The 20,660-nt window shown below is 44.9% G+C and overlaps 1 protein-coding gene across 1 annotated transcript in view; it reads left to right on the forward strand.

Annotated features, from left to right (window-relative positions):
• The window catches only part of LOC123378672 (ovostatin-like), a 55,691-nt gene that overhangs the window by 21,087 nt on the left and 13,944 nt on the right, over nt 1-20,660 (forward strand). The window contains exons 16-27 of the mRNA XM_045032752.1: nt 2,186-2,356; nt 3,632-3,773; nt 10,551-10,647; nt 11,110-11,338; nt 12,850-12,976; nt 14,023-14,144; nt 15,221-15,272; nt 16,586-16,669; nt 18,522-18,698; nt 19,196-19,277; nt 19,690-19,846; nt 20,468-20,542. Of these exons, the coding sequence (XP_044888687.1) occupies nt 2,186-2,356; nt 3,632-3,773; nt 10,551-10,647; nt 11,110-11,338; nt 12,850-12,976; nt 14,023-14,144; nt 15,221-15,272; nt 16,586-16,669; nt 18,522-18,698; nt 19,196-19,277; nt 19,690-19,846; nt 20,468-20,542 (1,515 nt within the window). The remainder of the gene's footprint in view (nt 1-2,185; nt 2,357-3,631; nt 3,774-10,550; nt 10,648-11,109; nt 11,339-12,849; nt 12,977-14,022; nt 14,145-15,220; nt 15,273-16,585; nt 16,670-18,521; nt 18,699-19,195; nt 19,278-19,689; nt 19,847-20,467; nt 20,543-20,660) is intronic.

A 20,660-nucleotide genomic window follows, 5' to 3' on the forward strand; every position in this document is an offset into this window, starting at 1 on the left:
TGGCTTGAAATCAGGAAGATGAAATTCAGTAAAGACAAGTACAAAGCACTTCAGTTAGGAAGGAAATATCAAACGCACAACTACAAAATGGTGAGCAACCAGCTAGGTGGTCATACTGCTGAAAAGAATCTGGGGGTTATTGTTGATCACAAACTGAATATCAGTCAACACTCTAATGCAGCTGCAAAAAAGGCTAATATCATTCTGGGATGTATTAACAGGAGTGTTGTATGTAAGATACAGGAAGTAAATGTCTTGCTCTACTCAGCAATGGTGAATCCTCAGCTGGAATACTGTGTCCAGTTCTGGAGAGCACAGAAAGGACACATGGTTTAGAAAACCTGACTGATGAGGAAAGGTTAAATAAACTGCATGTTTAGTGTTGAGAAAAGAAGACTGAGAAGGGACCTGATAACAGTCTTCTGATATGTTAAGGACTCTTATAAAGAGAATGGGGATCAATTATTCTCCATGTCCAATAAAGATAAGTCAAGAAGTAATGGACACAACATGCAGCAAGGGAGATTTAGATTAGATATTAAGAAAAAAAATTCTAACCATAGGGGTAGTTAAGCTCTGGAACAGGCTTCCAAGGGAGGTTGTGGAATCCCCATTGCTAGAAATTTTTAAGAACAAGTTGAACAAACACCTACCAGGGATGGTCTAGGTTTCCATAGTCCTGCCCCAGCACAGGAAATGGACTAGATGACCTCTTGAGGACGGTTCCAGCCCAACATTTCTATGATTCTACAATTCTATGTCAGATTGTCTTTGCCTCGACCTGCCCTCCCAGTGCATTTCACCTCCCTCCTGCTAAGCTGCGGCCTGAGCAGCAGAAGGTGGAGGCAGATCACACTATGACACCGATCTTCACTAGTTTTGAAGTGGGAGCCACTTTGGCAAAAACCCTTCAATGTGAGAGCCACATCAACTACTAAATTAACACATTACTTGCTACTCCCTGATGATGTAATATTACAGAGCCACTCATGTAACTAAAACAAAGTCTGCTTGTACAATAAAATGATACTCCTTTTATAAAATAATAACCAGGAAAATATATGAAATTAAAACGGCACCTATGCAAGTAAACTTTTTAAGATCAGAATAATGCAAAACTTACTTTAAAAACTGGATGAGTGAAAGTGTGCCTTTTCCTCCTTGACTTTGTTCATGCAGTATTTGTAATCGGTCATCGCAATCCTAGTAAGGCAGTCCAAATGTTTGTTGGTTAATTTGTTCCTCTGTTTTCAGCCCTCTGGCTGGGGGTGTGACTCTGGGGTGGGACTGGGGATGAGGGTTTGGGGTATAGGAGGAGGCTCAGGGCTGGGACAGAGGGTTGGGATGTGGGGGCAGGAGGGGTGAGGGCCCTGGGGTGGGGCTGGGGATGTGGAGTTTGAGGCGCTGGCAGGATGCCCTGGGGATGGGGCCAGAGGACTCCCCCACCCCTCTCCCTGCCAGCAGGCAGCACGGAGCTCTAGGAAAGGGGATCTCTCTCTCCCCTGCAGGCAGGTAGCACCAAGCTCTAGGGGAAGGGACCCCTCTCAACCCTTCAGCAGCAGGTTGCTCCGGGGCCGGGGAAGAGGCCCACAGCAGCCTTGCAAGCCCCAACTTGCTCCCCTCCCCAGTTCCCGCTCACCCCCTACCTCTCTCCTCTCCAGATCCCTGCTGTGTGGCCCTTTAGAGCTTTTGTGCAGCTATTTATAGCCTTCTGCACAGCTGCATAGCTTAGAGGGAACTTAGTGAGCTGCATTTAGCGTCTATGGGAGCTACCACTGGCTCACAGGCCTTGCAATGAAGAATACTACACTATGAGCAGGAGCGAGGTTCCCAGTAGCAGGGAGAAAGTAAGATCCGATCAAGGCTTGCTCTAGGCAATAGTCTCAGCCTCCCCACCATCAGGAACCCTCTTGCCACAACAACTATTAATCATCCCCTTCTGAACTTTAGGAAGCACCCAGGTGTGTAATATGTTAGGATTAGGCAGTGCTCTAAGGGTTAACAAAGAATCTTTCTGGGGGCTGCAATGGAGCATCATGAGCCAGCAGTGTGACAATCCTAATACAGCCAAATATTGCCTGAGGGCATGTGCTACTTCCGGGACACCACACATCAAAACAGAGCAACGTAGACTGTACAGCTCTCTCCCCACACTCAGGTTCTGTTTTTGTTTCCTCTCTCACAGGTTTACAACCTACTTCCCTTGCAAGAGTTATATGGTTATTACTTCAACGGGCTGAATCTGGAAGATGACAGCAAAGAGCCATGTGTCCCAGCTGACAACATCTTTCACAATGGCTTGTATTACATCCCTGTGTCCTCTGACTTTGGCCCAGATGTCTATCAATATTTCAAGGCAGGCATACTGGAATTTCTTTAAATTAGCCCACAATGGACTGTCACCTGGATAGCAGTGGAAGAGGAGAGCAGGGAAGGATGGGGGTGAAGGTGAAATTTAAGTGCCCTCCCTGGTTTTCTCCCCTGCAAATCATGAAATGCAGCAGGCACCTGGTGTCGGGTGTATAACCTCTTCTGCTGACATGTCCACCTGCACTTAGTCTTATTGGCAGGGAAAGTTGGTCAAGAATTTTTTGATGAACCATTTTTTCATTAGAAAATGCAAATTTGTAAAACTGAATGTTTTCAGTGGAAAGGGTTGGTTTTGACAAAACTGTTTGGTAAGGTTTATCAGGTCCAGGATGGAATTTCTGGTCAAAACTAGAAAGAGAGACTCACCTCAGAGTAGCCAATAGCCCAGTGGTTACAGCAGTCATCCGGAGTGTGGAAGATGCAGCTTGAAGTCCATGTTCTGCCTAATTCAGAGGAGGGTCTGGAACCTATGTCTGCGTATACCCACTGAGTGCTCCAACCACCAGGCTGATGGTCATTTTAGAGGAAGGGTTTCTCCTGTTGTAGCTGTTTCACTTAGTCAAAGTGCTTAAATATTCAGCCTCCCCCTCCAGCAGTTGAGACTCACAACATGAGGGCTGTCCTGCAGTACCAGAAGGGTGGGACTAGATGACTCAATTTCTTTTCTAGCTGTAGACTCTGTGATTCTTTATCTGAGAGGCAGTGGACAGGTCTCCCAAGGGAAGTGATGGAAACCCAATTGCACTTCTAATACACAGTATAGAAGAGTCCTGCACTGACCCTCAGGTAAAGGGCTAGATGGGCCGTGATAGGCCTCTTGCATCTCTAGATGCTGAAGTGAGGCCCCTTTCAAAGCTCCATTAATGTAGTTTCTGACTGTACAACAGGTGTTGCTGTCCTACTTTAGAGATTCAGCACCAAATTCCTCTGTCTTTGAGTGTTGTGTGTTTGTAGTGCACACTTTGTATGGATTCCTGTGGCATATTCTGCATTTCTAACATGCATGGAACTCCCATTGACACTGTCACAGAAAATGCCAGAGACCCCCAGGGGAGAAGAGAGAGAAGCTGGCCCTGGGATGGGGGAGGGGGGGAAACAGTACCACTAAGAAGAGCCTGGAGTTTAGATGGGCACTGTTCACTTGTGGTATTATCCACTCCCCTGTAACTAGGAGGCTGTGGATGGGGAAGGAGGGCAGAGTGGAATAAAGTTCTACTAGGAAGCAGAGGTGATTGATGTACTTTTTGTTTTGATTTTGAAGGAGATGGGCATGAAGGTTTTTACCAACTCTCGGCTGCGGCAGCCCGTGGTGTGTGGAAGTGTCAGACCAAGCCCTGATTTCCTTGGCCGTCCTGGCTTTGGTGGGAGTTTGTCCACACCTATGGCTACTGCCAAATTGTCAGGTAATAGTGGGTGGCAGAAAAAAAAAGTGTTTTTACTGCATGGATCTGTGAGATTAGGAACATTTGTGCGGAGAAGGGGCACTGCGTGGAGTGGACATATGCGCCTGTGTGCATGTTAGCATTCACAAATACACACATCTTTATCTGAAATCCCAATCCATTGTGGAACCAAAGTATACAGGGTTTCAGGTAATGCCAATGGAAGCCTGTCACCTCTAAGCCACTGCTTCCAATCCAGCCCGAGAGCAGACAGCCTAGGCACTTTGGGAAATGTAATACAGATGTTTTGGACTGGCTGCTATTGGTTCCAGTATGAGCAGTTTGTACTGAGAGGCAGCGTGGCACTGGAATTAAAGCACAGGAGAGTCAGGAGATCTGGTGTCACATTATGGGATGCAAGCTACACCAGTGAGACATTGGTCTGCCTTGTGCCTCTGGGAGCCTAAAGGTGCTTTGCTGCTGTGGTTCCCTGTCTGGACACTCCCAGCCAGCAGACAAGCATGCACTGAGTGTCTGTGTGTTGAGCAAACCTGGCTCAGCAGCTCGGACTCCAGCAGCCTGCTTGTTATACTACAGCTAAACTCTGGTATCCACCAGCCTTGATTACTACTAGCCAAGTGACCCCAGCACAACCTCAGTCCTGAATTTCTTCAAAACCATAGGCTCTGAAGTGTCCAGCTCTCTGCTGGACCATTCAGAGATATAATAAGGTTCACTTCTTCCTTTAAAGAGACAGTATAGTTATAGTCAGGAGCAGAGAATGGAAGAGGATAATGTAAGGGCCGGATCAGATGATAAACAGTCCGATAAAAAAGAATCGGACACATCAGAAAAAGGCAGACAAATAAACAGGGACAAGTTTTTAAAGTGCTTGTACACAAATGCTAGAAGTCTAAATAATAAGATGGGTGAACTAGAATGCCTTGTGATAAAGAAGGATATTGTTATCACAGAAACCTGGTGGACTGAGAGCAATCAATGGGACACAATCATTCCGGGGTACAAAATATATCGGAAGGACAGAATAGGTCATGCAGAGGGAGGAGTGGCACTATATTTGAAAGAAAATGTAGATTCAAATGAAGTAAAAATCTTAAGTGAATCCACATGTTCCATAGAATCTCTATGGAACGAATCTCTATGGAAAAATATAACATTAAGGATCTATTATCGACCACCTGACCTGGACGGTAATAGTGATGATGAAATGCTAAGGGAAATTAGAGAGGCTATCAAAATTAAGAACCCAATAATAGTGGGGGATTTCAATTATCCCCATATTGACTGGGAACATTTCACTTCAGGATGAAATGCAGAGATACAATTTCTCGATACTTTAAATGACTGCTTCATGGAGCAGCTGGTACGGGAACCCACAAGGGGAGAGGCAACTCTAGATTTAATCCTGAGTGGAGCGCAGGAGCTGGTCCAAGAGGTAACTATAGCAGGACCGCTTGGAAATAGTGACCATAATACAATAGCATTCAACATCCCTGTGGTGGGAAGAACACCTCAACAGCCCAACACTGTAGCATTTAATTTCAAAAGGGGGAACTATACAAAAATGAGGGGGTTAGTTAAACAGAAGTTAAAAGGTACAGTGACGAAAGTGAAAACCCTGCAAGTTGCATGGGCCCTTTTTAAAGACACCATAATAGAGGCCCAACTTCAATGTATACCCCAAATTAAGGAACACAGTAAAAGAACTAAAAAAGAACCACCATGGCTTAACAACCATGTAAAAGAAGCAATGAGAGATAAAAAGACTTCCTTTAAAAAGTGGAAGTCAAATCCTAGAGAGGCAAATAGAAAGGAGCACAAACACTGCCAACTTAAGTGCAAGGGTGTAATAAGAAAAGCCAAAGAGGAGTTGGAAGAACGGCTAGCCAAAAACTCCAAAGGTAATAACAAAATGTTTAAGTACATCAGAAGCAGGAAGCCTGCTAAACAACCAGTGGGGCCCCTTGACGATCAAAATACAATAGGAGCACTTAAAGACGATAAAGTCATTGCGGAGAAACTAAATGGATTCTTTGCTTCAGTCTTCTCGGCTGAGGATGTTAGGGAGATTCCCAAACCTGAGCTGGCTTTTGAAGGTGACAAATCTGAGGAACTGTCACAGATTGAAGTGTCACTAGACGAGGTTTTGGAATGAATTGATAAACTCAACATTATCAAGTCACCGGGACCAGATGGCATTCACCCAAGAGTTCTGAAAGAACTCAAATGTGAAGTTGCGGAACTATTAACTAAGTTTTGTAACCTGTCCTTTAAATCAGCTTCGGTACCCAATGACTGGAAGTTAGCTACTGTAACGCCAATATTTAAAAAGGGCTCTAGAGGTGATCCCGGCAATTACAGACCGGTAAGTCTAACGTCGGTACCGGGCAAATTAGTCGAAACAATAGTTAAGAATAAAATTGTCAGACAGATAGAAAAACATAAACTATTGAGCAATAGTCAACATGGTTTCTGTAAAGGGAAATCATGTCTTACTAATCTATCAGAGTTCTTTGAAGGGGTCAACAAACAGGTGGACAAAGGGTATCCGGTGGACATAGAGTACTTAGATTTCCAGAAAGCCTTTGACAAGGTCCCTCACCAAAGGCTGTTACGTAAATTAAGTTGTCATGGGATAAAAGGGAAGGTCCTTTCATGGATTGAGAACTGGTTAAAAGACAGGGAACAAAGGGTAGGAATTAATGGTAAATTCTCGGAATGGAGAGGGGTAACTAGTGGTGTTCCCCAAGGGTCAGTCCTAGAACCAATCCTATTCAATTTATTCATAAATGATCTGGAGAAAGGGGTAAACAGTGAGGTGGCAAAGTTTGCAGATGATACTAAACTACTCAAGATAGTTAAGACCAAAGCAGATTGTGAAGAACTTCATAAAGATCTCACAAAACTAAGTGATTGGGCAACAAAATGGCAAATGAAATTTAATGTGGATAAATGTAAAGTAATGCACATTGGAAAAAATAACCCCAACTATACATACAATATAATGGGGGCTAATTTAGCTACAACGAGTCAGGAAAAAGATCTTGGAGTCATCGTGGATAGTTCTCTGAAGATGTCCATGCAGTGTGCAGAGGCGGTCAAAAAAGCAAACAGGATGTTAGGAATCATTAAAAAGGGGATATGGAATAAGACTGAGAATATATTATTGCCCTTATATAAATCCATGGTACGCCCTCATCTCGAATACTGTGTACAGATGTGGTCTCCTCACCTCAAAAAAGATATTCTAGCACTAGAAAAGGTTCAGAAAAGGGCAACTAAAATGATTAGGGGTTTGGAGAGGGTCCCATACGAGGAAAGATTAAAGAGGCTAGGACTCTTCAGCTTGGAAAAGAGGAGACTAAGTGGGGATATGATAGAGGTATATAAAATCATGAGTGATGTTGAGAAAGTGGATAAGGAAAAGTTATTTACTTATTCCCATAATACAAGAACTAGGGGTCACCAAATGAAATTAATAGGCAGCAGGTTTAAAACAAATAAAAGGAAGTTCATCTTCATGCAGCGCACAGTCAACTTGTGGAACTCCTTACCTAAGGAGGTTGTGAAGGCTAGGACTATAACAATGTTTAAAAGGGAACTGGATAAATTCATGGTGGCTAAGTCTATAAATGGCTATTAGCCAGGATGGGTAAAGAATGGTGTCCCTAGCCTCTGTTCGTCAGAGGATGGAGATGGATGGCAGGAGAGAGATCACTTGATCATTGCCTGTTAGGTTCACTCCCTCTGGGGCACCTGGCATTGTCCACTGTTGGTAGACAGATACTGGGCTAGATGGACCTTTGGTCTGACCTGGTACAGCTGTTCTTATGTTCTAGTATTAGGAGTCTGCTGCATTAACTAGAGCTAATAATTACTTCAGTTCAGACATGGCATGGGGCTGGTTTAGATTAAAAAAAGTTTATTAACAACTGGACATAGGTTAAGTGATGCCAAGTAAAAGAAATCAAGGTAAAGATGGCTACAAGCAAATTGAAGTGAAAACATGCACCTAAAAGTCTAATCTTGTCTAGCAAAGCACTCTTTGTTTAAGGTGATTTCACTCACCAACTACTCTTAGAGTACGTCCATACTACCCGCCCGGGTTGGCGGGTAGCGATCGACTTCTCGGAGTTCGATATATCACGTCTAGATGAGACGCGATTTATCGAACTCCGAACGCGCTCCCGTTGACTCCGGAACTCCACCACCACGAACGGCGGTGGCGGAGTCGACGGGGGAGCCGCGGACTTCGATCCTGCGGCGTCTGGACGGGTAAGTAGTTCGAACTAAGGTAGTTCGAGTTCAGCTACGCTATTCGCGTAGCTGAACTTGCGTACCTTAGTTCGACCCCCACCCTAGTGTAGACCAGTCCTTAGTCCAGCTTGGCTGATTGTCTCTCAGTCAGGATCTTCCATAGAAGTACAAGGTACTGGTTTCCCCAGTCGTCGTAGGTGTAAGATAAAGATGAAGTCTCTTTCTGTCCCTTATATTCCCAAATAATTGTCTCTGGTCTCAAAGTTAGGAAGGCGTGTTCAGTATCCTGTATCTCTCTGGGATGTAGGAGCCATGATAATTCTCTGTCTCTCAAATTCAAACTCAAGAGAACCCCTGCAGGTTTGCTTGATAGCTTTGTGCATAGCTAATATTTAAATAGAGGTAAACACATAATCTTTGGTCTAGGGCAGACCTGTTTATCACCTTTACCTAGACTAGGCTGTTTTCTTACACATCCTCTAGTAACATTATACAGAATCAATTCATAACTTCAAATATAAGGTTAATACATGCATTTTACAATGATATAAATGACCAGTGTGCTATTACTTTTCAAGTGATACCTTACAAGATATATTCTGAATAAGCATCATTGCAGTAGTGTATGGGGTGTGAATTCAGGGGCACTTAGGGTCACACCTGGGTTTTACTTCCAATTCTGCCATTGATTCCCTGGGTGACCATTGGCAAGTCAAACAGCCTTTGTGTCTGTCAAACTGGGTTTGCAATACCTACTTCATGGGAGTGTTGTAGGGACTGGTTAATGTATGTGAAATATGATGAGGTTCAACAAGGACAAGTGCAGAGTCCTGCACTTAGGACGGAAGAATCCCATGCACTGCTACATACTAGGGACCGAATGGCTGGGCAGCAGTTCTGCAGAAAAGGACCTAGGGGTTACGGTGGACGAAAAGCTGAATATGAGTCAACAGTGTGCCCTTGTTGCCAAGAAGGCTAATGGCATTTTGGGTTGTATAAGCAGGAGCATTGCCAGCAGATCGAGGGACACGATCATTCCCCTCTATTCAGCATTGGTGAGGCCTCATTGCAGTACTGTGTCCAGTTTTGGGCCCCACACTACTAGAAGGATGTGGAGAAATTGGAGAGAGTCCAGCGGAGGGCAACAAAAATGATTAGGGGGCTGGAGCACATGACTTATGAGGAGAGGCTGAGGAAACGGGGGTAATTTAGTCTGCAGAAGAGAAGAATGAGGGAGGATTTTGATAGCTGCTTTCAACTATCTGAAAGGGGGTTCCAAAGAGGATGGATCTAGACTGTTCTCAGTGGTAGAAGATGACAGAACAAGGAGTAATGGTCTCAAGTTGCAGAGGGGGAGGTTTAGGTTGGACATTAGAAAAAAAAATTTCATTAGTAGGGTGGTGAAGAACTGGAATGGGTTACCTAGGGAAGTGGTGGAATCTCCTTCCTTAGAGGTTTTTAAGGTCACGCTTGACAAAGCCCTGGCTGGGATGATTTAGTTGGGTTTGGTCCTGCTTTGAGCAGGGGGTTGGACTAGATGACCTCCTGAGGTCCCTTCCAACCCTGAGATTCTATGATTCTATGTGCAGAGATCTGTAGTCCTCAGTTTGAAGGGGCTACATAAATGCAAAGACTTGCCACTGTTGTCCAAAGATACTCCCATCTTTAAAGCTTGTTGGCAATTTTTCAGTGAAACCATTTGTGAAACAGGTTCAGATTCAACAGATCTCTTGACCTGAAAACGTTGAAATGAAAAGTTTTTTGAAATTGTCAAAATGTTTCATTTCATCATTTAAAATAAGCTGTTTTTCCATTTTGAAATTACTTTCTGTTGCAAAATTTAAGATAGGTATACTGAAAAAGGATAAAAAAGAAAAAAAGGTCAAAACTGAAAGACATTTTGCCATTATTTAAATAAATCATTTCAGTTTGTCCTGAACCAATTTTTTTCCAGTTCACAAATATTTTTGAGATTTCAACTTTTTATCCCAGTTTGAGATGAATCTTTGTCCTGGCCTTTGAATATTGACCTGATCCTGAATAAGGGACAAGTACTGTATGATTTACTATGTGAACATTTTATTCTAACTTTGCCCTTAATAAAAAAGTTTTTTAAAAAGTTGATATCTTGAAAATATCCAAGGGATGTGGAAAACTGTTTCCCACTCATCTCTAACCCAGCTCACCATTGAGTGGCCTGTATGAAGTGAGCTGGTGGGTCTCAGTCCAGTTCTGGATGACATAAGTGGCTACATTCAAAAACTCCCCACCACAACTGGAACTCAATAGACAACAAAGATTCAGTTCCCTGCTTATCCCTAGAGGTTTTCTCTACTGAATAAGTTTGAGGCACATTGGTATGGGGGTGGGGACAGTGATTTGCTTGCCATTGCTCCTGCTTTGCCAGTGTTGGGGATAAACACTGCGGCAACAGTTTTATCCATATAAAATGGCCTCTCTGCAATTGTACACTTGCTAAATGCACTGGGTTTAACCAAGCTCCCCCTTCTCTCTTAACAGAGACTGTCTCAGCAGATGATTCTCAAGGCAGAGTCATGACTGAGACTGTTCGGAAATTCTTCCCCGAGACATGGATTTGGGATCTCTTTTCAGTAGGGTGAGTACTGCTAATTCTGTCTTTTCATCTTCTTTTTAAGGCCCCACTATTGCCTTGAAAGGCAGCAGGAAGGGCATGGAACCCTTCCTATAGCCAGCTTCCTCCCCGCATACCTACATGGTGATATTGTTCAAAGCTGTCAGTACATGTTCCCAAATAATGCATCCAGCATGTCAGACTTGCTAGCAAGAGGAAGAAGTGTCTTGTCGCTGAGGTGCAGTCAAGAACTCAGGGTCTTATTCCATGCTCTGCCACTGATTGTTCTGTTACCTCAGGCAAGTGGCATGCAGGAGAATTTTCTAGGGGCTTCTCCTCAAGAGGATTTGAGTGATGAGTTCTGATCACTCATACAACAAGGGGAACTCTCCTTAAGCAGAACATCGGCAGTACTCACTCTGCTGACTCTCTGAAAAATTTGTCTCTACTGAGTGCCACATACACACTCTGCCCCATTCCCTCTAGTTCCACTGGCAAGGCCAACATTGTATTCACCATACCTGACACCATCACTGAATGGAAAGCCAGCGTTTTCTGTTTGGAGAAGGAGTCTGGATTTGGTATCTCTGCACCCACCTCCCTGACAGCCTTCCAGCCTTTCTTTGTTGACATGACCCTGCCCTACTCCATCATCCGTGGGGAAGACTTCCTCCTTAGAGCCAATATTTTCAACTATCTGGACAAGTGCATCAAGGTATGTCTTTTTCTTCTCACTCTGATTAAATGTGTCCCCCACAATCTGGAAGATACCAGATCTTTTCCAGGACTCCTGCTTGTGTGGCTAAAACAAGTAGCAATGTGGTAAATTTGTTAAGACCTATCTGTATTATGGCAAATCAGCCTGGTTGCGACAATCCTTCTGGGCCACTACAGAGCAGAGACAGAGCTCACTGAATTGTGTCCTGGGAGTGGGATACAAGGAAACCTCCATAGGGTGTTGAAAAGACCAGAAATATGGTGTGTATGTAGCATCATTCATGCTTCAGGGTTCTTTACAACTCTGACTTTAGTGGGGCTACAGAGGCTGTAAGTCAAGGCAGAACCTGGACCTGGGCCTCCCAAAGTGTACGCACAGGGGGTGAGTGGGGTGGGGGAGTTGAGCCTGGTCAGATTCTGACTCCTGCCTCAGGTGCACGGTACAGAGAGCATCGGAATGACAGTGCTTGTATCAGGGGAGTATTTGTCTAGGCAGAGGCTCTATACAGCTTCTGAAGTCTGGAGTAAATAGCATGCACTTCTTGTGCATCAGTCAGCAGCATGAGGCAGAGCTTTTTGCCCTTCAGGACAGGAGGTGTAAGAGCCATGTTTGAATGTGTTCTTTCTAGTTACCCATAGGGGGATTCTGCCTACCTAACTACCCTCAGGCAGAACACACCCAAAAACAGTGGGGTGCACCCATACTCCTCAATAGCTTACACACAGCTTAAAGGGGACCTGCGAAAAATATTTGTACCCTCTTTTTCTTTTTTTCATTGTATCCAAAAAGGTAGATCCCTCCCCCTCCCGTTTTCTTTTTTTTTTTCTGCTTGATTTTAATATTAAATCATCAAGTCTCATTTTATCCTCTTTTTGGTGGAGGTCTCCTAGGATAACTAGAGAACTACAGTGGGAACTTTCTTAGCCCTTAATTAAAGAAATGTGTTTGAATAATCAGAAAAAGACTTTTCTCCTTACTATTTGTTAAGAGTCTATGTTAAATAGAAGTTAAACAGAAAGACACCATAGTTTTAAACAGTTTAAATCCATTTTCCTCTCCACCTCTTGTGACATCATAATCCCTTTCCAGTTTTCTGAGTAGTCCTGCAACAAAACACAGACATCTAGAAATAAGAAAAATGTTGGGAAGAAAAAGTAACAACCCTTGGTGGCCTTCAATATATCTCATAAAGCAGCAAAAAAGAGCCCGGGCTATGCAGATCTCTTGGAAGGCATTAGCACCTTTTGTACCGAGTGAGAGCATGGGTGCTGGTCAGTATATTAGGTTATATACTTCCATGGTATATTTCATAGGGCAGAAGATAGCTCTGTTAAGGTGTCGTCTGAAGAGTTGCCCATCCAGTACCACAGCATCCCTTGTCCTGATTCTGCCCCATAGTGTTGGCATTGATACTCACTGGAGACAGGCAGAAGGGAGTTCCTGTAATGCTGACCCTGTTTGTGTCAGACATAGCCTGCACCACATCAGTATTTCTCTCCTGCTCCCAGGTTGGTATTTTGCTGGCCAATTCCCAGGATTACCAGGCTCAGCTCCTTTCCCCAAAGGAAGACGATGGATGTGTGTGTGCCAATGAGAGGAAAACCTATGTCTGGAATATTATATCAAAAAAACTTGGTAAGTTTCTGCACAACTTTCTGTCCTGTGACTGATGCTAGTGTATTCATGTGTCACCAAAAGCCCACCCCTAATCAGTCCATCTTCTGAGTCCATAGCTTGGAGCTACATTGCCCCAAACTTGCTTGCTTGGGAGATGCTCTAGAGAAAGGTGCATTGCCATGGCCCTTTCCATGTACAGCGCTCAGAGCTCCATCACCCCATGGCTGCTCATCTATGGTGACTAAACACTCATAGAATCATAGAATATCAGGGTTGGAAGGGACCTCAGGAGGTCATCCAGTCCAACCCCCTGTTCAAAGCAGGGCCAATCCCAACTAAATCATCCCAGCCAGGGCTTTGTCAAGCTGGGCCTTAAAAACCTCTAATGAAGGAGATTCCACTAGCTCTGTAGGTAACCCATTCCAGTGCTTCACCACCCTCCTAGTGAAAATGTTTTTCCTAATATCCAACCTAAACCTCCCCCACTGCAACTTGAGACCATTACTCCTTGTCCTGTCATCTGCCACCACTAAGAACAGTCTAGATCCATCCTCTTTGGAACCCCCTTTCAGATAGTTGAAAGCAGCTATCAAAATCCTCCCTCATTCTTCTCTTTTGCAGACTAAATTACCCCCATTTTCTCAGCCTCTCCTCATAAGTCATGTGCTCCAGCCCCCTAATCATTTTTGTTGCCCTCCGCTGGACTCTTTCCAATTTCTCCACATCCTTCTAGTAGTGTGGGGCCCAAAACTGGACACAGTACTGCAATGAGGCCTCACCAATGCTGAATAGAGGGGAATGATCGTGTCCCTCGATCTGCTGGCAATGCTCCTACTTATACAACCCAAAATGCTATTAGCCTTCTTGACAGCAAGGGCATACTGTTGACTCATATCCAGCTTCTCATCCACTGTAACCTGCAGAACTGCTGCCTGGCCACTTGGTCCACCAGGTGACCTGCAGAGTTCCATACTTCAGCTTTGTCACATGTAGAAATCTGCTAACATCAGCCATCATGCTGAGCAATGGAAGTAATGTTTTCTCTTTATTGGGTGTTATTCCAGGTGACGTGATGTTCAGTGTTACTGCTGAGACCAAGAAGAATGGTGGGAAGTGTGGGAACAGAACATCTGGGAGGCCGGAGATAGGGTGGAAGGACACCCTGATCAGAACCCTGTTGGTTGAGGTACAGTGGAAAGCTCTGGCCTTGTGTCTGAACATCCCTCCCTTCCGTGAAGAGTGCAGCAAGTATGTGTGAAAGCAAGTCAGAATGTTGGAGGTGCCCTAAAGCGCACCAGGCTTGGGTCCAGTGCCAGCCAGCTGGGATAGGGCTGGGTGTTCAGTTTAGGAGTGATGTCACTGCCATCAATAGTGTTATTGAGAGGACGAGTGTTTGGTGAATATGATGGAGGTCAGAATGTGTGAGCCAGCCCACCATGAACCCCCTCCCTCCTTCTAACTGCAGTGCTGGAGAGTTTGTCCTGCCTGCTGCGTTAGCCAGCCTGGGGTCAGACAGGCCATGCTGATGTAGCCACTTTGTAAGACAGGACTCCTTCTCCATGACCAAAATACCCTGTGCATGGATTCACTGTGTTTGCGTCCTACACTTAGGCAGAGCCAAAACTGGGACCTGCATACGAATGGTCCACAGGATGTAAATCCATCAGGAGAGTTAAAATGAAACTCCTACTGGCCTGTCAGAGCTCTGCTCAGCATTTCCTAGCCATAAACTGCATCTGACTCAATCCAGCTAGCAAGCGACAGTATTTGTAGGGCACCCAGCATCATGTTTAAGCACTAGCCCTGCATCTACCTCAGCTGTCCCCTGGCGGGCAGGAATATTACCACCCTGTATATCATCTTAAACTGGGACATTCAGAGACTGCCAATAAAACCTTTGTACCCCACCATCCTTTATATCAAGCTATATTACTCACAAGTGACAAAGCCCTTACTGTGTTATGCTGGGGGAAGTAAAGAGAGGAGAGGACTGAAACAGATGGAAGAGAAATACAGTAAGTTTCCCCCACCCCCTTGTGTAATAGAGGGAAGGAGAATGGGAAAGACTCCGCAGACCAATTGTCTAGAGCCCCCCTGAAGTAGCAGCCACATCATGGATATGTCTGGTCCCTAGAGTCTGGGTATAATACCCTGATTACTTGATAGTGCAGACATGGGGATGGCTTGTCATTGGACCATTTTCTTCTGTAACATTTATTTTGACGTGTTGTATGTGTCTCCTCTCTCCCCTCCACCGATCAGCCTGAAGGCATCGAAAAGGAGGTGACCCAGAGCTCCCTCATCTGCACAAAAAGTAAGAGCATCTCTCCAAATTCTGTACCTGTTGACTGGGACCAAAGCTCTTTCCTTCAGCACTAATTAATAATTTTGTAAATCCCTGACCCATCTCCCTTTCACTGAGGCACTGGACAGCCGGCACCTGATGTGTGAGGAAGGATGGTCCAGGAGTTACAGTGCTAGTCTGGCAGTGGAATGATGAGGGTTCAATTCCCTGCTGTGCCACTAACCTCCTATGTGACCTTGGGCAGGTCACTTAGGGTATGTCTACACTGCGTACTAAGCCCAGGCTCTGACTCAAGTTTGGGCCCAAGCCTGCCTTCTGTTTGCATGCAAATCAGTCTGACTTGGGTACAGCAAGCACTCATAACCTAGCTCCTAGAATCCTGCTCAGGGGTGGGTCAGAGCCTGAGTCCTGCTGTGACTTGGGTCCAAGCCCTGTCATTTGCAGTGTGGCACAGGCCAAGCTGCAGATTCTGGTCAGAGTATGCAGGATGAATGCATTAGCACGGCACTGAGACCTGGGTCTGCCAATTGTAATCTTAGGTTCACAATGCAGAGTGGATGTTCAAGCACAGTCCCACAGACCTGGGTTTAGTGTGCAGTGTAAACACGTCTCTGTCTCTCAGTTCATTTAGTGGCATAATAGCACTTGCTAATAGTGCAGGGGGCTATATAACTACCTAAGATTCATAGTTCACTGGGCCATTTCAAGCATGTCCTGGGCCCCCTGAAGGCATATTTCATTGTCTTCCCCCAGAGTTTATTTTTTCAGTTTTCTTCTCCCAGTGAGGATGGAAGATAGGGCTGGGAGTAGAAAGACAGACAGGAGAACAGGGGATCCTTAGAATGAATTTGCCACATACAGTGGTCAGTAGCCAAGCTGCTGTGGAGGCCGTGGAAGACCACTTGCTAATGGAGGGAGAAAAAAAGAGGACTCTAACCCTCACCAACCCCCCACATCAAATGTCTTGCTGAAGACGCTCCTTCAACCAGGGTTCCTGGCCACCACAAGTGCCATCACAGCCTGTGAGCACTGGCCTCGCCTATATACATTGACTTCTGTGGACTGTGGTAACAGTCTGTGGTTACAACACCCTGAGGATTTGCCCCATTTTGTCTGACTTTCACTGTATTAGTTTTACTTTGTCTCCTTCACTCCTGACTATTGTTATGTTCTTGGGGGCAACAGCAATGGCTTCCATATATTGTTCTCCATTGTTGGTGTCTTCTGATGTCATTCATTTTAATTTTTACAAGAAGTGCTTAGTTGCTGTAATCAAATACCTGATATAAATGATCAAAATTAATCTAATATTTTCCCCACAGATGCTACAGCCACAGAACCAGTGTCTCTGAAGTTGCCTGAAAACCTGGTGGAAGGATCAGCCAGAGCCTCTTGCTCTGTCACTGGTAAATCTATTAAGTTTGGTATTGAGATTCTTGCATCTCAGGAAAGGCAAACTTCTGAGCAACAAGGCATTCCTGTCTCTCTTTGAAAGTAATCATCCAGCTTTGCAGTGATAGAAGACACTCTCTTTGCCAGAGAGGAGAAACCCAGGTTCTGGATGTTGGTGATACTCCTTTCTTTCAGTATAAAGGGTTTATTGGCACTTGTTTGGGTTGATTCAATTGTTTGCCACTCATGCCATCTTAAACTCATGTCAATAAACCCTTTGCACCCCACCATCCTATATATTAAGCTATATAACTCACAAGGGACAAAGCCTTTACTAAGTTATGCTGGTCCTCCCAAAATAATGCTAATAAATGCATTATGCCACCGCACCCCATCTTTTGCTCTGTATGTGCCATACTTTCTAGAAATACTATTCTAGCAATGTTGTAGCAAAGGGTGTTTTAAAAGCTTTATTAAAATACTTTTGTATCCCTCTGTGAATTCACTTATCCAGGCCTTGGAAGGAGAAAAAATAGAAATTAATACAATTTTAGAAACTTCTAAATATTTCACCCAAATACCATTTTGAAATAAATAATTCCACTGCAGTTCTAAGGCCTGATATCTTGGGATGTACCAAGCCTTAGAAACAATTGATGGGTGTCCCGTAGAGCAGTGGTTCTCAAAGCTGGTCTGCCACTTGCTCAGGGAAAGCCCCTGGCGGGTGGGGCCAGTTTGTTTACCTGCCACATCCTAAGGTTCGGCCGATCGTGTCTCCCACTGGCCGCGGTTCGCCGCTCCAGGCCAATGAGGGCTGCAGGAAGGGCGGCCAGCACATCCCTCGGCCCGTGCTGCTTCCCACAGCCCCCATTGGCCTGGAGCAGCGAACCGCGGCCAGTGGAAGCCACAATCAGCTGAACTTGTGGACGAAGCAGGTAAACAAACTGGCCTGGCCCACCAGGGGCTTTCCCCTGAACAAGCGGCAGACTGATTTTGAGAACCACTGCCATAGAGAAACTATAAAAATCCTTCCACTGAAGTGTTATGAAGCAGGGTTCCCAATTTTTTTCATAGCGGGGACAATATTTTAGTACAGAGAATGCCTCCTGAACATGTTTTTCCCTCATCTGATTCATGATCACCCAGATATGCTTCTCCATCTCATGCCATCCCTGTGTCAACTACAGCAATTTCTTACATGGAGAGGTAACATTTGGAATGTATTTGATGTATTTCAGCTCTCTCTTAATGAATTTTAGCAACTGGAAATAAAGAGAAAATGCTGGTAACATGTGACCAGCCAGCTCTTTATGGCAATCAGCAAGGGCTGTGGAGACCACCGTTTGGAAACTTCCACTCTGAAGTGCCCATTTCTAGCCCTGTTGAGTTGGGAGTTCTTAAACCTGTCCAGGGCTCTTTTGTCCAGGCTGTACTGACAAGTGTAACTTTCTTGGGATAAGGAAGAAACCTTTCCTGGTGGGGTATTTTTTTTGTTCTTAAATAAAAAACAGCTGCTCAAAGCTTTGCAGGCATTTGCCATGTTCAAGATATTTCTGGTGCAGATTAGCTGACAAAGTGCAGGTGTGATGGGCAAAGGGCGCATGAGGTGTGGGTTTCTTGTTTGGTTTTTTTTCGGTCTCCTACTTTAGAACAGAACAAATCTGCCCTCTTGTGCTCGGGACTCAAGGATTACTGAGAAAAGCAGTGGTAGAATCTCTGCAACCAGGGGTTAATCCTAGAATCTCTGCCAGGATCTTGAGGGTCCCTGACTATTGTTCTGATATTATTATTCTGTAGTATATATTAGCTTTGCAGATTCTGATGTTGGCTCTGTATGAAACTCACTCCCTGTGTCTCCATCCCCAGGCGATATCCTGGGCACAGCCATGCAGAACCTGCAGCAGCTCCTCCAGATGCCCTTCGGCTGTGGGGAGCAGAACATGGTCCTGTTTGCCCCCAACATCTACGTCCTGGACTATCTGAATAAGACGGGGCAGCTGAGCGAGGAGACCAAATCCAAGGCCATCGGATACTTAGTCAGTGGTGAGGGGCCTCTCCTTAACTTGTGACACCCTCCTGCCTCTATTGATAGCATGCCCTACAAAGTTACCCTGGTAGCTCCACATTTTTCATTTAACTAAGCACACTGAACCATGTAGCCGCCTTGTAACACACTGCTGACTTGCTTGCTCCTGCAAATCAATTGGGAGTTCTGCTTGAAATTGTTCCTTACATCATCATGCCTCTTCTATCCCCTCCCCACCCACCTTTTCACCTTGTTTGAGGTTCACTCCATTTATGTCTTGTCTTCCTGCCCCTTCCAAATGGCTGTTTTTTGTTGTCAATCATTAGTGCGCTCTCCTTGATCCTTTCCCCCAGGCTTTGATGCCAAGTAAATGTTCTTCTGCTCCCCTCAGTCCCTCAGGCTCATCCCCATTTGATTCATCTAATTGGGGTTCTGGATTTATTTGATGACAAATTAAAATGGGATTTTGTTGGTTTTAATTAGGAAACATTTCCTCCTCCTTGTGTGTTTTCAGGGTACCAGAAGCAGCTGTCATACAAACATCCAGATGGATCCTACAGTATCTTTGGGACCAGAGATAAGGAAGGAAACACATGGTGAGAGCTGGGAAACTGGCTGAGGCCTGGGCTGGTAATGAATCCATGAGCTGCAGATGAAAGACACACACTAAATAAATCAAACACACATGTAAAGAGCATGGACTAGAACTCTAGTTGTAAAGCTCTAAGAACAAACATCTCTACTAGTGATGCTAAAGGAGAACTCTCTTAGCTGCTACTGACAGTAGGTCCCTTTTTCTTCTCTGTGGACTCACCCACTTGAAGTGACATGATCATACATATGGACACAAAGCCAGCATTTTACAGACAGATTAAAGAAATAGTTCTATCCCATCGTGTGTCGCTCGTTCCCCCTCCTAGCCTGTGTGTAGGAGGGGAAGGGACCTGCATTGAGTTTTGATGCTTTAGACTCCAAGTGACTGCTCATCTCTGTGTTGTTCTCCTTCAGGCTCACCGCCTTCGTATACAAGTCATATGCACAAGCCAAGCGCTATATCTTTATTGATGACAGTGTCCAGTCCCAAACTCTGATCTGGCTCTCAAGCAAACAGAAGTCAAATGGTTGTTTCCAAAGTGTTGGGAAACTCTTCAACAATGCCTTGAAGGTGACACATTTCTGCTCCCTGCTGAACTTCCTGTTCTGCCTCTGGAAAAGCACTTTCTTACCTCTTCTAAATAGCATCCTTAATCCCCAATTCTCCCTTTCCACTGGGATAATTCTTCAGATATAGAAATTAATAATGTCAAAGTTTAATAGATTTCATTTTCCAAAGCATATCTCTGATCTCACAAATCTGTTTTCTTTCCCCATTCTCCCAGCTCCTACACTCTATCTCAGCCACTACAGAAGAACAAAGTTGAAGAAGTACTTTGCTTGCTGCATCTAGGGGGTCCTCTCCCACATCCTCTTAGGCAAGCAGCTGCCCCTATGAGAGGTTGCTAGGCTCATTCTTCTTCCTTAAGAACTGCTTCCACAGCTGGCCAGGCTCTTCATTGTAAAGAACTCGGCCAGCAATAGAAGCAGAGCCAGTCCAATGTGACCAGCAAACACTGGCGATCAGTTTGAGAACTGCTATCTTTGAACTCTCTGTCCAGGCATAACAGGGTAATAACACAATATGGGAACCACACTATGGTGTAGTACGTCAGTGAAACAGTCCAGGGGGAGGAGAAGGTGGTTCCCTCCCCTCCCCGGAATGACTAGTTCTATTGTGTGTTTTATTCAGGGAGGAGTCGACGATGAGCTTTCACTCACAGCCTACATCACCACAGCTTTGCTTGAGGCTGGACACCCCAGCTCGGTAAGGATTCCTTCACTTAATTGACCTTAATTGGTTTCAGTTAGTTGGCTTGGCCCCAGAATCTGTTACAAATTGCCTGGGTACCGGCAGTGATGACCCACAGGGACATGTCTGCATG

The sequence above is a fragment of the Mauremys mutica genome, chromosome 1 (genome assembly GCF_020497125.1).
Source record: "Mauremys mutica isolate MM-2020 ecotype Southern chromosome 1, ASM2049712v1, whole genome shotgun sequence".
NCBI classification, from domain to species: Eukaryota; Metazoa; Chordata; order Testudines; family Geoemydidae; genus Mauremys; species Mauremys mutica.